This window comes from Talpa occidentalis, unplaced genomic scaffold (assembly GCF_014898055.3).
Source record: "Talpa occidentalis isolate TD23 unplaced genomic scaffold, MPIMG_talOcc4v2.1 talOcc4.5, whole genome shotgun sequence".
Classification (NCBI taxonomy): domain Eukaryota; kingdom Metazoa; phylum Chordata; class Mammalia; order Eulipotyphla; family Talpidae; genus Talpa; species Talpa occidentalis.
In genome coordinates, this window is record NW_023604861.1 from 23,120,079 (window position 1) to 23,136,531 (window position 16,453).

The 16,453-nt window shown below is 35.6% G+C and overlaps 1 protein-coding gene across 2 annotated transcripts in view; it reads right to left on the minus strand.

Moving 5' to 3' along the window:
- Positions 1-16,453, minus strand: part of UCHL3 (ubiquitin C-terminal hydrolase L3) — a 52,113-nt gene that overhangs the window by 22,193 nt on the left and 13,467 nt on the right. For both annotated transcript variants that reach the window (XM_037528919.2, XM_054701474.1), the window contains 3 exons: positions 14,661-14,817; positions 14,221-14,306; positions 12,393-12,440 (listed from right to left, as the gene is read on the minus strand). In XM_037528919.2, the coding sequence (XP_037384816.2) occupies positions 12,393-12,440; positions 14,221-14,306; positions 14,661-14,817 (291 nt within the window). The remainder of the gene's footprint in view (positions 1-12,392; positions 12,441-14,220; positions 14,307-14,660; positions 14,818-16,453) is intronic.

A 16,453-nucleotide genomic window follows, 5' to 3' on the forward strand; every position in this document is an offset into this window, starting at 1 on the left:
AAAACAAACAAACAAACAAATAAATAAATAAAAAAAAACATGCCTCTATTAAAAAAAAAAAAAAAAAAAAAAAAAGAAGAATTGAATCTAGTCAAATCTGGAAGAAACTGATGAATTCAGTCTAAAATTTCTCCTTTAAAATAAAAAATGGCTTAATACCTCACTTCCAAAACCATGAAACGGGGAGTGGGTGAGGGTGTGAGTGAGGGAAGTGACAAAGAAAAAGGAGAGAATAGATTAGAATAGAAAAACAGACTAGTTTGATCCATTTAAAGTATGCAGAACAAAGGACAACTGAAAAAGAAAGGTATTAAAGTACAGTGACTTGCTAGGATAGGAGTTTTACAGCATTTTTCCATTTTAGGAAAGAAGATGAAGTGTTCAAATATTTCTGGTTATTATTAAGTATTTCAGGAATGAAATAAAGAAAATGAGGTATAGAAGTAAATTGAAAAAATCAGAAAGAAAATTTTCAGATTTCTTGACTAAACTGGACTTTTAATTCTTTTCATCAGTTTCATGTACTGTTCCTGACTCTTCCAAAATAATCAAGAACTTAAACTGTACATCATAAAAGAACTAAGTTCCTTACTAATAGCCTCAATTTCTTTCAAAGCCAAAGAAAAAAGAAATCCCTAAAGAGTGTAAATAAATGTAAGCATCTTAACTCACTGTAAATTCTAACACAATAAAAATACTTCAGAGTAAAATGATGTCATATAAACTACATTTAAACATCAAATAAAAAAAAAAACTTGACACTGTTTTTCCCCATTGACAGCCTGCAGAGATTGCGCAGTAACAGACAAATTGAAACACATACATCAATATACACAATTTATCTTCAATTGTGTATACATATATATGAACACATACTTGAATCAGAATTTACACAATGCTTACTCAGTAGTCAAATAAATCTTACCTTATAGAAAGACAATACTAATTAAGATAGATTACATATTTCATAGTAAATTAATTACAATTTAATTTCATAAATTTCTTTTCATAAATCTTTATTAATGATTTTTGAATGATTGTTAGCAATCAAACAAACCAAATTAAAAGTGGAACAATGTCAAGAGTTACTTTAGGGCCCCCCCTGGTGGTGCGGCGGTTGAGCACTGCCTGCAGCCTCTGCAGTGCAGGTTAGATCCATGGTTAGATCCCCAGCCAACGGCGGGGGTCCCGCATGGCGCGCAGACCCCTCCTGCCGCCCGCTGCTCCCCTCAGCAGAGTATTTCGGTCCATCTGCCTGTTCTGTTCCCCGCTCTGGCTCTGGTGAATTCTCTCGCCCTCCCACGGTTCTGACTGTACCCAGTGCTTGTATAAATAAATAAATAAATAAATAAATAAATAAATAAATAAATAAATAAATAAATAAATCTTAAAAAAAAAAAAAATCCCAGCTCATATAAACATATAATTTAAAAAAAAAAAGAGTTACTTTATAGGCTGTTATCCTTACTTAGTAAGAGATCCCTGAAGACACAACTATGTCTTACTCATCTTTACAGATATAGCTTTTAGCACAGTGAACATAGTAGGTACTCAAGACAGCTATTTAGCTGATCAAATGGAAAAAGAATTTCATATTAAAGTTATTCATCCCTTTGACTCAGTAATTCTTCCTATAAAATCTTAAAGAAATAACCAAGAATGAATATATGGTTAAACAAAGATGGCACTATGCATATACCTGTTTATTTAAATGAAGGAACATTGTTTTACAACGCTGTATATGATTTAGAAGTTTAGAATCACACCCTTCAGAGTAAGTTAGCATACCACCCCCACTACCAAGGCACCAAAAGTCCTCCTCCACAGCCCACTATGCCCGCTCCCCACTTGACCTCTCCCCTTCCCTGCCCAGACTTCCTGCTTTGGTAGTCGCCTTCTACAGTCAAATTTCTAGGGTTTGTTATTAGTTTGGTTTTTACCTGACCCTTTATATTCTACACAGAAGTGAAAATAAGCAACACTTTGTCTTTCTCTGAGATTCTGATTCACTTCACTTAGCATTATCCACTCCAATTGCATCCATGTTGTCACAAATGGCAAGTTTATCCTTTTTCTTAACAGAGGAATGGTATTCTAATGCCATATATGCCACATCTTCCTAACTCACTCATCTGCTCTTGGGCACTTAGGTTATTCCCATATCTAGGTTCCGTAAATAGTGCTGTAGTGAACAAAGGAGTGTATATATCCCTTTGAATTAGTATCTTTGCATTCTTCAGGTTGATACCTAGGAATAGAATTGCTGGGTTATATGGTAGATCTATTTTTTATATTTTGAGAAACATCCGTACTATATTCTGTAGGGGATAGACCAGGCTACATTCCCATCAACAAAGTAAGAGGGTTCCTTTTTCTCCATATCCTCACCAACACTTACTCTTCCTGGTCTTTTTTATATCAGCCATTTTCACAGGTTTGAGATGGTATCTAATGGTGGTTTTGATATGCATTTCTCGGATAAGTGATGATGAACTTTTTTTTATGTGCCAGTTGGTGATCTGTATGTCTTCTTTGGAGAAGTGTCTATGTAGCTCTTTTGCCCATTTTTTTTTTTATTGCGTTGTTTCCTTTTTGTATGCATTGCATGCATTCTTTATAGATCTTGGATATCAGTCCCATGTTAGATGTACATTATGCAAATACTTCCCCCCATTCAGCAGGGTGTCATCTTGTTTTAGTGAAGTTCTTTTGCTGTGCATAAGCCTTTAGCTGGATGTAGTCTCATTTTTGCCTATGTTTTCTTTTACTTTATGGATCAGGTCTCACATCAAGGCTTTCATATATTTTGAGTTAAATTTGTATATGGTGTGGACAATGGACTAGTACCGTTCTTTTGCGTATGGCTGTCCAGTTTTCCCATCACTATTTGTTAAAAAGAATTTCCTTTCTCCAACATATGTTGTTGGCGCTTTGTCATAAATTAACATTCCATTGAGGTGTGGGATTGTTTCTCAGTTCTCAATTCTATTCCATTGATCTGTATGTCTGTTTTTGTTTCATTACCATACTGGTTTTGATTGCCATAGCATTGGCATACAGTTTTAAGCCTGAAGTGTGATACCACCATTTTTCTTTATCTTTCTTTCTTTTTTTTCTTTCTGTTGTTAGGATTGCTTAGGTCTCTGGGATTGTTTTGTTGTTGTTTTTATGGTTCCATTGAAATTTCAGTAATGTTTATTCTATTTCTTAAAAAAATAACTGCACTTAATCTGTGCATTGCTTTTGGTAACACAGTTATCTTAACAGCATTCAGTGAACAGGGTGTATCTTTCCAATTCCTTGTGTCTCCTATTTTTTTAGCAATCCCATATAGTTTTCATTATACAGGTTCTTCATCTCCTTTGTAAAGTTTACTTGTAGGTATTTAATTTTTGTTATGATTGTAAATGGGATTGTTTTCTTGATTTCTGTCTCTCAGTTTATTTTTTGCATGTAGGAATGCAACAGAATTTTGTTAATTGATATTATAACATGTCACTTTACTGATTTATTGATTCAGTTAGTTTTTGGTGGATTCTTTTGGGTTTTCTAGTTATATTATCATGTGATCTGCAAATAATGCCGAATTTACTTATTCTATCACAATTTGCATTCCTTTTATAGCTTTCTCTTGCCTAATTGTTCTACCTAGGCCTTCCCATACTATATTGAACAGCAGCAATGAAAGTGGACATCCTCATCTTATACCAGAACTTAGAGGAAAAGCTTTCAGTTTTTCACTTGAGACTAATGCTAGCTGTAGGTCTGTCATATACAGACTTTATTATGATGTAGTATGTTCCTTCTATCTCCATTTTTGAGGATTTTTTTGAATGCTGAATCTTTTCAAATGCTTTTGCTGCATCTATTGATATGGACATATGATTTTTACATTCGTTTTTGTAGATGAAGTGAATTACACTGATATTCAGATTCTGAACCATGCTCTCATCCTGGGATACAGCACACTTGGTGAAGATGTATGATCCTTTTAACACATTGTTGAAATCATTTTGCTAAGATTTTGTTGAGGATTGCCAGATCTATGTTTATCGGAGATACTGATCTGTAATTTTCATTTTTGTGTGCGATGTCTTTGTGTGGTTTTGGTTATCAGAATGATGCTGGCCTCACTGTACAAGGAAGCATTCCCTCTTTCTAAATTTTTTGGAAGAGTGTAAGAATAGCTATTAGTTCATCTTTGAAGGTTTGGTAGTACTCACTAGTGAAACTGCCTATCGTATGGCTTACGATTTCTCTGAAACTTTTGTTTATTTATTGGCATGCAAATATTCATAGTAATATCTTGTGATTCTCTGCATTTCTGAGATGTCTGTTGTAACTTATCTTTTGTTTCTGATTCAAATTTATCAACAATTTCTCCCTTTCTTTTTGTGAGCCTAGACAGAGATTTGTCTTAAAGAACCAGTTTTTGACTTCCTTGATCTTTCGAACTGTCTTTTTGTTGATGTTTTGTTTATTTTTACTCTTGTATTATTTGCTTCCTTCTGTTGACTTTGTGGTTTTGTTCATCTTTTTCTAATTCCTTAAGATGCATGATAAGATTACTTGAGCTCTTTCTTGCTGCTTGATAAGATTACTTGAGCTCTTTCTTGCTGCTTGATGTGGACCTACTTTGCTATATATTTACTTCTTAATACTGCTTTTGCTGAGTCCCCATGAATTCTGCTATGTTGTGTCCGCATTTTCAATTGTCATGAGGTATTTTTAAATTTCTTCTTCTATTTCCTCATTAATCCAAAAGTCATTCAGTACTGTGTTGTTCAGTTTGCACATACTAGGTTTTTTTCCTGCGTTCTTCTTGTGATTGATTTCTAGTTTGATACCACACAATAGAAGATATTTGATAAGATTTCCATCTTCATGAATTTATTGCACTTGTTTTGTGACCTAATACATGGCCTTTCCTAGACAATGCCCCATGTGGACATAAGAAAAATGTTTGTTCAGCTGTTTAGGGGATACAATTTCCGATAAATATACATGAAGCTCACGTGATATAGTTCATTGTTTCAGGCTATTGTTTCCTTGTTTATTTTTTGTTGGTTGACCTGTATGTAATGAAAGTGGTCTGCTGAAGTACCCTATCATTGTTGCTGCAATGTCTGTTTTCAGATAACAGTTGGCTTCAATAGTTTGTTGTGTCTTCTTCTTCTTCTTTTTTTTTTTTTGTGGGACCCTTGCTGACGGCCAGGGAACGAACCAGTGCTGCGGAGGCTGCGGGCAGCCCCGCAGCCCAGCGCTCAACTGCTGCACCACCAGGGGAGGCCCTGTCTTCGTTTGTTAAATATATATTGATGCTACATCATCCTGATGGACATTATATGTAATGTCCATCTCTGTCTCTTGTTACTTTTTTCAGTTGTAAGTCTATTGTATCAGATGTAAATGGGTTGTCTTTGCCTCTTTTGGGGGGTCCCATCTGTTTGTAGGATTTTTTCCAACCATTTACTTTGAGCCTGTGTTAATCTCGAGCTCAGATAGGTTTCCTGGAGCAACAACAAAAAACTGGGCTTTGTTTTCTTATCCAATTGGCCACTTTCTACTTTTGATTGGGGAATTCAGTTCTTTTAGAGTGATTATTGATAGATGAGGGTCTATTACAACCATTTTGTCTAAAATTTTCTGATTCTATTTTTTTGTTAAATTTTTTGTGGAAATTTTTCTCTTCTATTTCAATAAAATACTCCTTTCAACATTTGTTGGAGGGGATGTCTAGTGTTGGCAAACTCCTTCAGTTTCTGTTTGTTTGGATGGGAAAGGCTTCATTTCTCCCCCATATGTGAAGAACAGCCTTGCAGGATATTTTGGTTGACAGTTTTTATTTTGAGTATTTTGAATACATCATTTCATCCTTTCCTTGCTCATAGTATTTCCTCAGAGAAGTCAAATGTAAGTCCAAAGGGGGTACCTCTAGAAGTTATCTGCTTTTCTGTCTTAACCATCTTCAAAATTCTTTGTTGGTCTTAAAGTCTTGGAAGATAAACAACTATGTGCATTGGTGTATGTCTCATTAATTAAAGTAATCAGGTGTTCTAGTTTCATAGACTTGTAAATTTAGTTCCTTTCACAGGTTTGGGGAGTTTTCTTCTATTATTTCTTTGAAAAAATTCGCCATTACCTTCTCTCTCTCTCTGCCCCTTCTGGAATACACATTACTCTTATGTTGCCTTTCCTAATAGTTTCAGATGATTCTCAGAGCTTTTCTTCATTTGTTTTCCTATTTCTCCTTCTACCTGAATTCTTCAAGGTGGATTTTCAAGGTCTTTGAAACATTATCATCTTCAAGATCAGTGGCTCAATTTTTCATTTTGTCTAGTTTGTTTCTATAACTTTCTCCAGAATTTTTTTTATCCCTCTACCAATCTCTTTACATCTGCATCTCCATTATTTTCTCATTTAAAGCTTCAATTTCTATTTTCTGTTGATTATGGATATTTCTTAGGATATTCATTTGTTTTTCTGAGTTTTCTTATATATCTTTGATCAACTTTCCTGTTTTCTGTTTCTTTGAATTTCTTTATCATGGCAATTTGAATTCTGTATCAGGTAGAAAAAAAGTCTTCCACATGTCTGTGGTTAGAACTCTGGAAGTTGTCTTTCCAAAACAATGCTGATTTATTCCTTCGAGGACTCAAGATACGATGTGTTGTATTTTTTTAATCTGCCCATTTTGTTGCTTGGAAGTTTGCTGCTTTGTTTTTTTCCCCCAAAGATTAATTTACTCATTTTACACAAGAACCGGGGTACAGGCCAGATTCCCAGGAAGGTGAGAGTATTCACCAGAGACTGAGCAGGGAACAGAACAGGCAGACGGACAAAACACACTGCTGAGGGGAGCAGAGGGCGAGACAGAAGAGGTCTGCTGCACCATGTGGGACCCTCGCCGGCCAGCCGGGATAAAACTGGCGCTGCAGAGGCTGCGGAGAGCCTCACAGCGCAGCGCTCAACCACCTGCACCACCAGAGGAGGACCTGTTTTTTTTTTTTTAAACGTGTCCTTAGTAGTAACTTAGAGGGTGCAGAACTTCTATTCCATCAGATAGCTGGTGTTTTTGTTTTTTAACTTTTCCTGGCTTTATATGTGTTTATATTCCATTCCTTGTATGTAGGGAAGAACTGATATGCAGCGGCTGAGTCCAGGCTTGGAGAGGGATATGGAGAGGTCCAGTTGCTGGTGAGTTGGTGGGCAGGGGCTGCCTTATGTTTGTAGTATCGCTGAAAACCCTCCTCTTTGAGGGTTCTAGACCCAGGTTTCTGCAAAAGTCCTAAGGTGGGGGAGGAGGAGCATAGTCCAACACACTATTCTCTTCACAAGGACTCAGCACCCTGGGCACATCCCAGCAACTCATTTGTATCTCCCCTCAGTCAAGGGTGTTCTTTCATATCACACAGATCTCCCCTCCCCAGGACTACTAGCAAACACAGCTCCAAGATATGTAGACCAGGGTCCCATCCCAGGCTGCAGTCTCAGTCTCCCATCCCAGGCTGCAGTCTCTCCCCCCACCTTCTTTTGTATGGAGTTGTATCTGCAGTGTCCAGTCTGGCAAAGTCCATGCTGGTCTCCATGTCCAAGAGGTGCTCCAGTTTTGCCCCCAGTTATGGGACCCTCTGGGTCCAGTGCTCCTCTGGACAATTTTCAGATTATCCTCTCAGGAGTGAACCAGAAAACTGACACTATTTTGTTACAATCTTTAAAAAAATGACTTGATGTTATATTTTTAATTGGAAACAATCTATGTACCAAAAGTGACAGAAATTGAGAAGAAAATCATGGTGCACTCACATAATGGTATGCAGTCACAAACATTAGAAGAAATTCTAATGAAACCATAAATTGCTCATGATAAAAAGTTAAGAAATCCCACATTTTTGTTTGATCACAATTGTTCTTAAAACTTGAACTAAAAAATGACTGGAGGGGCCTCCCTGGTGGCGCAAGGGGTTAAGACGCAACCTATGAAACTGTCCGCAGCCTCTGCAGGACAAGTTTGATCCCCTGCCCAGCCAGGGAGAAACCCACATGGCACAGCAGACGTCTCCTGACTTGCCCGCTGCTCTCCTCAGCAGTGTACTTCAATCAATCTGCTTGTTCTGTTCCCCACTGTCTCTGGTGAATCCTCTCACCTCCCATACCTCTGGTCTGCACCCCAGCTCTTGCACGCATAAATAAATAAATCTTAAAAAAAAAAAAAGACTGGAAGTCAATTTAATATAAATGTTAAAAGCCTTTCTTGCTGTATTTTCCAAAATGGCATGCTTATTTAAAAACAACAGTGTCTGGGCCCTCCCTGGTGGTGCAAGGGGTTAAGACACACTATGAAGCTATCCACAGCAGCATGAGTTCGATTCCCCAGCCAGGGAGGTGACCCACATGGCGCAGCAGACCTCTCCTATCTCGCCTACTGCTCCCCTCAGCAGTGTATTTCAGGAGATCCACCTGTTCTGCTCCCCACTCTGTCTCTGGTGAATCCTCTCACCCCCCTACACCCCAGCTCTTATATGCATAAATAAATGAATCTTTAAATAAATAAATAAATAAATAAAAATAAAAACAATAGTGTCTTTTCTCTGTTATTTTTCATTATTATCAAAAATATGCATGGGGGGGTCCTATACAATGCAACAAATTTATTCCTTTTGTAAAAAGTTAACAATAAATCATTAGGTGAGCTCGACTCATCTGGGTTGATTCCTAATATGGAAAAATCACAATCTGTAGAAACTGCTTTGTAGTTAGTATCAGTGAGGTAAAAGTAGAGTCTGTTGGCAAATAAATACTCTCACAGATTTTTTATTTTGGCGTTCACATTTGACTTGTAGATTGCTTCCATTATTGTATCACTGATTTTTGTTAATCACTTAAAAACCATCTTTAATTCAATTTCCTCATATCCCTTGCTGGCGTTTTTTCTATCTTAAGTGAAAAAGAGAGCAATGATATTCAGTGTAAGTTAATAAAGCATAAGTGAGGTGAGACAACTGTCCAAATTTCTCATGGCAGGCTGGGGAAAAGCATACAAGTAAACAGACAATCACTCTATAGCAGCATGCTACAGTCAATCTTCTGAAAAGACTACCACATATTGTTGGTTTATCTTACTGATTTCTCATTTACTCTACAAAAAGGTCTGCATGAACTAAGTCTCCTGCCAGTTCCATTTCTATAAACATGTTCTGACAGACTACCAATGTTCAGTGAAGACTGCTTCTATACCGTAATTACTAGCTCCTCTTCCTCTACCCACTCCTATAACCTTATGACAACACATTTCCCCAGGAATTTATTGTGGTCGACCACTATTCTCCTTCAATAGAATTCTCAGGTTCTAACTATTTACTACTCATATACAAAAGACTCCAACCATCTCCAAGGAATTTGGGATTCCATCACAACTTCTATACAGATAACTCTTAAACTTACCTTAAACTCAATAACCTGAAACCTACACACATTATGTTTGGTGGCACCCCATAACTTCCAAGTACTTTATATGATTAACTCATTAATCTTCACAGCAATCCCATAAGATAGATGTCATTATCACCATTTTACATTGAGTAAACTATTTTGCCTAAACTCTAAGAAGTCTAGTCAGTATATAAACCTAAATCCTGTAGTCCAAGGTTTATACTATGTAATCTCTCCTAAATGCCTATAGTACCATACTGAGAATTCAGGAATGTGACAAACAAGGCCTACGACCTCATGGGACGTATTTTCTAGTAAATAAATAGAACAGCAAGAAAAAAAAATCAGATTATAAAAGGCCACCAGGTAGAAAACAGGATTTTATGACAACAAATTCAGAGGTGGATCTACTTAACAATGATGCAAGACTCTAGAAAATACTTTTAAAATGAAATCTAAAGGACAAGAAGAAGATGCCAAAATACACAGAGGAGGGGCCTCCCCGGTGGTGCAGTGGCTGAGCGCTGGGCTGCGATGCTCTGCAGCGCCGGTTCGATCCCTGATCCCCGGCCGCCGGGTGAGGGTCCCACATGGTGCGCAGACCTCTCCTGCCGCCCGCTGCTCCCCTCAGCAGTGTACTTCATCACTCTGCCTGTTCTGCTCTCCTCTCTGGCTCTGGTAAATTCTCTCACCCTCCCGCGCTTCTGACTGTACCCAGTGCTTGTATAAATAAATATATAAATGAATAAATCTTTAAAAAAAAAAAAAGACAGCAAAATACACAGAGGAGGGATATATCCTGAAGAATGCTGGGGTATTGCAAAGATGACGTTATAGATTGAACTATGTTGCCCCAACATTCATATATTAAAGCCCTACTCCTAAATGTGACTATATTTGTACAGAAGGAATTTAAGTAATTAATTAAGATTACATAAGATCATAAAGATCATAAGATCTTCCCTTACAAGAGAAAATGACACCAGAAATCAATCAATCAATCTCTCTTTCTCTGCTCCCACCCTCCCAAGCATGTGCACAAAGAGGAGAGACCAGTGAAAACACAGTGAGAAGACTCCTGTCTACAGGTCAGGGAGAGAGAGAAGACTCCTGTCTACAGGTCAGGGAGAGAGAGAAGACTCCTGTCTACAGGTCAGGGAATAACCAGAAACCTACCCTGAAAATATCATGGTACCATGATATTGATTTGATCCTCCAGATTTGTGAGAACTTTCAGTTACCCTGACTGTGGTATTTTGTTATGGCAGCCCAAGCAAATGAATACAAATAGGGAAGACCTGATTGTTTGGTAGGTACTAACAAAAACCAGTGTCCTAATATAGACAGAGCAATGAAGTTAATAATGTATCAAGGCTCTTAAGACCATAGATGATAGATAAACCCAAAATGAGATATTGACGAAATGGCCCTTGGTACAGGGGCCATTTGTGGCTTTTGTTCTCTCTATGAAAATATACAAATTATTTCATATGAAAATAAATATGCAGTATAAAATGCATTTTAGTAATCCCCAACCCGGTATTAAAACTATTTAGACATGCCATATAAATATCTGTGCATGTGTGTAAACTTAGTCAAAAAGCAAGATCCACACCTCTGAAATCAGCACCTCAGGGCAAATAAAAAAGTATAATATAACCAAGAGAATTAATGTTTAAATTCCTAATTGATTTTAGTATAAGCATTCACAGTTATCCAGTTCCATCAAGGAAAACTGTGGCTGTATCATACTATCATATTGTTTTCTCCTCGAAAACATTTTTTGACGGTAGTAGAAATATTTAAGATCAATATTTAAAATAAGTACTATTAATTTTTCCATTATCTTTAGAGCATAAAAGGCATTGTCAACTTAAAACACAAAAAAAAACTTGTTTCAAGTCATACCTGAAATAAGAAGAAAATCTAGAATTCTCTGAGGTTAACAGTTAAATGTGTTATAAACACACCAAATGGTCAATTAAATTCTATTCCTCTTTTTTTTTTTTTTTTTTAAGTTTTTTTTTTTTTTTTTTAATAGAGGCATATTTTATTTATTTATTTATTTGTTTGTTTGTTTGTTTTGTTCATACATGCACTGAGTACAGTCAGAAGCGCGGGAGGGTGAGAGAATTCACCAGAGCCAGAGCGGGGAGCAGAGCAGGCAGAAGGACCGAAGCACACTGCTGAGGGAGCAGTGGGCGGCAGGAGAGGTCTGCGCGCCATGTGGGACCTCCTCCTGTGGCCGGGGAGCAGCCGGGGATCGAACCTGCGCCGCAGAGGCCGCGGGCAGCTTCGCAAGCCAGCGCTCAACCGCTGCGCCACCGGGGAGGCCCTAAATTCTATTCCTCTTGACTAAGAAATTTTCTGACCAACCTCCCCCCAAGTGAGGGAGAGTAAGTATTGGAGGGAAGGAAGAAAAAATAAGAGGGAAGAACAAGGAGAAATGGAAGGAGAGAATGAGACAAAACAATATAATGAAAAACGATTTAAGAGGAGAGGTGAGGTACTCCAGCTTAAGAATAAGCAAAGTAAAAATAATGAAGGTCATGACATTGCCCCAGATCTATTGAGCAAATATAAAGCAGGCATTGCTAGAAGCAGGGCATGGTTAGGACTCTCAAAAATCATAAAGATTATAGTACAGCTATTTTTCTCAGAATACTTGCAAGTGAAAGAAATCTGACAAAGGAAGATGCAAGCCACTTGTTAGCCAAAACCAACATTAATTACACATGTGCAATCTGTGTAAATTAAACAAAGATAGCCCATATCAAAATAACATCTTAATGGTTTGTCAAAATAAGTTCTTGTGTTACATTTTGACTATTTTTGCATGAGAAAATTCCCTCAAAGGAAAAAACAATAAATCCAAGTAATTTTCTAAAAGGGCATGTCATACAATAACACTATGGTTTAAATTTAATATGGCAAGAAAAATTCTGAAAAATGTGAAATACCTCAGTCTGACCCTCATGGGCACTGGTCTCATGAGTAACTCGAATAGCCTGTAATAAGAATACAAGGTATTAATAGGAGAAAATAACTATATTCAATTTTTAAAATGAAAAAAAAAAGTAAATTTTAACATCTAAGATACAACAAAATTGGGAGAAATTTAAGAACAGCTTAGTACTAGATATTTAAGAATGATTTCTAAGCAACCAAATTAAGTGCTGTACTTGCCAACCCACAAATCTCTGGACTTAAGAAACTGAGTTATCTGTTTACTTATAATTACTGGGTATAAGTAGGAGTCACTTGTTTGTGAGAACTAATACACAACACTTTATTCAAATGAGACTGGAATAAAGTAGGCATCTCACAGATAGAGACTGAAGAAGCTTTTCTCATCTGTTTCTCTAGGTTACATGCTCCTCTGCAGCTCTGGCTGTATTTACACTTAATCATGCAGCTTCAGTTGACAATTTAGAAATATGGAGAAAATGCATGCATCCATTGAAAGCTAGAGTTTTCATTTTCTGAACTTAAAAGAAAATAATCTTATAATACCCGCTATTAGCAAAGATGAAGAGAAATGGGCAAAGTAGTAAATTACGGATAAGAGTACAAACTTTATGAATAGCAATTTGGCAATCAAAGCCTTCAGAACATGCAAACTGTTTGATTGAACAATTTATTTTCTAGCTGTCTATTTATTTACATACCACTGTATATAATTATATATAATTAAGGATATTTGTAAATATTTAGGTACAATGATGTGTCTTGTAATATTTTTAAATAGTGAAAAAAAGGAAAAATGACATTTCTGACAATAAATAAAATATCATACAATGGAAAGCTATGCAGCCATTAAATGAAGTCAAATATATACTTACTGTATGTAATAAGTTTGTGATAAGTTAAGTGAAAAAGCAAGTTATAAAGCACTATTACAACATGACCAAAATTTTGTTTTAAAAAATTGTGTATATACATATATACATATACATGCCCTGTGAAAATTATTAATGGTGACTACCTCTCAATGGTGGGATTACTGGAGAATTTTATGTTGTGTTATTCTTATGTAAAATAAAGATGCTTAATGAGATCAACAGGTTTTTAAAAGAAAAAACAAATTAAAATCATCAAAATATATTATAATGCTAAAACAACATAATCAAATCAATGAAGTGATTGGGCACAAACTCTGTTTAATGTATTTATTCTAACCAATTAATTTGTACTGCTTCTAATTTCAAATAACTTACAATATATTTAATGTTATTAAATGGTAAAAAGACTTCAAAAGAAAAACAAATTTCCAAAAATGATTAATTTTTAAAACCATTCTGAAACAATTCGACAAAATGATACAATCATTTAAAACTATATTATGTGGCCTGTGTCTTCACACATGCAAAAATATCACACTGATAAAATAGCTAAAGTATAGTCTAACATCTACCTTTAAACCTTTGTTTTTTCCATTGGTCTTCAGCCTTGTTCCAAATTCCCAGTGAAAGACACACAGGGTATTGCCAGGCATATATTTATTATAGGGAGGGAATGGTAAGGAATAGTCAATGATAAGATATTTTATAAATTTGTAAATTAAACTGCTTTATTTTTTCATTCACCTCTAGAAATAGAAGTAGCAATTTATCAACATTTATGGATAGTTCAGATAATGGCACCTGAAAAGTACAAAAGGTCATTTTTAATGAATATGAAAAAAACGTTAACTGTTCAAAACTACTTTCAAGACAAACCCCAAAGAGAATCTACACTCCCACAAAAATTTGCCCACATACGAAAACAAGACAGAAAAAAGGTACCGACGTCATAGTTCTCCAGGTATCTGGCTCGTTCTTCAGGGCTCATTGACACAGACTCCTCCAGGAATTTTTTCAAAGTTGATCCTGATTCTGAGAATATTTAAAAAGATAAAACTGAAAGGTTGGCAGTCTCCCAGTGACTGACATGAAAATTCTAGAAGTGTACTATTTTTTTAGGTAAAACCCTTTCACTCGTAAGTTAGAAATACATGTTGAGATAAAGGATAGGGCTGAGGTTATTTATTGAAGCTTTCTTTATCGACAATAAAAAGAAAGGGAAGGATTAATATTTCTTCTAACAGTACATACATTCCTATTATAAAAGAAAAAGGGAAGAAACTGCTTTAATACTTTGAAGGGAAGAACTAGAGCACCACCTACTGCTCAATAAGTTAACTTACTAGTTAAGCAGGAAAAAAATAGCAGCAACGAAAAATGATTTACCGAAGTGCATCTTGTCTTTATTGTTGGCAATAGCATGGATCAGTCCGATTGTTCCACAGGCATTGCTGATTGTTTGTTTCATGAAATATACTGAAGACGTAACATCTTGTCCCTGAGATTTTATTTTTTCTTCCTCTTCTGTTCTGAATACTTCATACTAGTAAAAAAACAAATCAAGAGTCTACATGTGAAAGCTAAAACATTGAGACTGAACCATAAATCTGGAAAAATTCTGTCCAGTAACAGGGACTTGGTTTACATATTATGGCATATCTTAAGGAAATACTGTATTTATACTTTAAGGGAAGGGAGTAAGGTAGATTTACATATTTTGACTTAGAAATCTGCCCATGATTATAGAGCATTTATAGTTCAGTATATATTAAGATAACTCTCACTTATAATTTTAAATTATATATTACATATATATTGAAAAGCCTGAAAAGGTTATACAAAAACTAAAGAAAGATTATCTCTGGGACCCAAAACAAAAATCACTGGAGGATTTTTATTTTCTATTTTTATATACCTATTTTGGCTTTATTACTTTGACAAGAGAAAAAATCAAAAAGAAGTTTAATAACAACATGTATTCCTCCTGCATACATGGGAGACCCAGCATGACTAATTCCTAACATTGCTGTATTGTTAAATTATGTCATTTTTAAAAAATTAGAAGCATACAATAGTTATAACAAACATTCACCATTACCTACAATAACTGGTCATAAAAACAACATGATAAAGTAATGAGTATCAAAAGTCTGAACTCTAACTACCTGCCTGAGCCCACCTCCCAGCTCTGCCAAATTAGGTTTGTAATTTGGCAAATTACAGTCTTTGTGCTCATTTTTCTAATTATAAAACAGAGGTTAAATATAAATAAAGTGGCTAAAAAATAGTGAATAGGAGGAGAAAAGTGGAAAGAAAGTTTTAATATTTTGCTTATTGTTTTCATATCACTTTCAAATTCCAATAGAGCAGGGACAAATGATAAAGTAGTACAATGACAGTCTGCAGGTCAATCTGGCTTATTGCCTATTTTCATGAGTAAGGTTTCATTTATGTATTGACTATTACTGTTTTCACATGGAAAGGCTAAGCTGAGAAGTTGTAACAGAAACTATAAGGCCTGAAAAATCACAAATATTTACAATTTGGCCCCTTACACAATATGTTTGCTGATCCATGTAGTAAAGAAACAAATAATCATTGCAGAAAACCAGTAAGACACTGCTTCTAACCACAAATGCATCTATGCTTTAAAACATAATCTTGATTAATGTATTACTAAATCAGGTTTTCAGTAGTATTTTCAGAATTCTGAAACATGAATCCATACGTATAAGTTCAAATGATAAAAACTGGAAAGGTTCCATTAGGTCTTAAATTGAAATGTTTATAGAGCCCTACAGCTTAGTTTGCTGTTGTTTAAAATCAGTGTTCCTTGCTGACAAAACAAGATGAAATTTTATGGCCTTTTAAGAGTTAATGTTTAAGAAAAAAATCCTAAAATAATATAAAGTACAGGAAAAAAGGAAGAGCAATTATGGCAGACCAAAATGAAAACACACGCTCAAGAGACAACATAAATATCAGAGAGAAGTGAATTTATAGCCTCTTCACCTATGATTCATTGGCTGGTAAAGCACACATTTAAAACTACCTAATTGACTTTATTTAAAGGGTAATGAGGTATCCAGGACAGTTCTTTTGCTATTAGTATGCTTAAGTCATTCACAACTTCACTTCAGTTTCTAAATTAGAAATCAGACGACTGAAATACTTAGTAT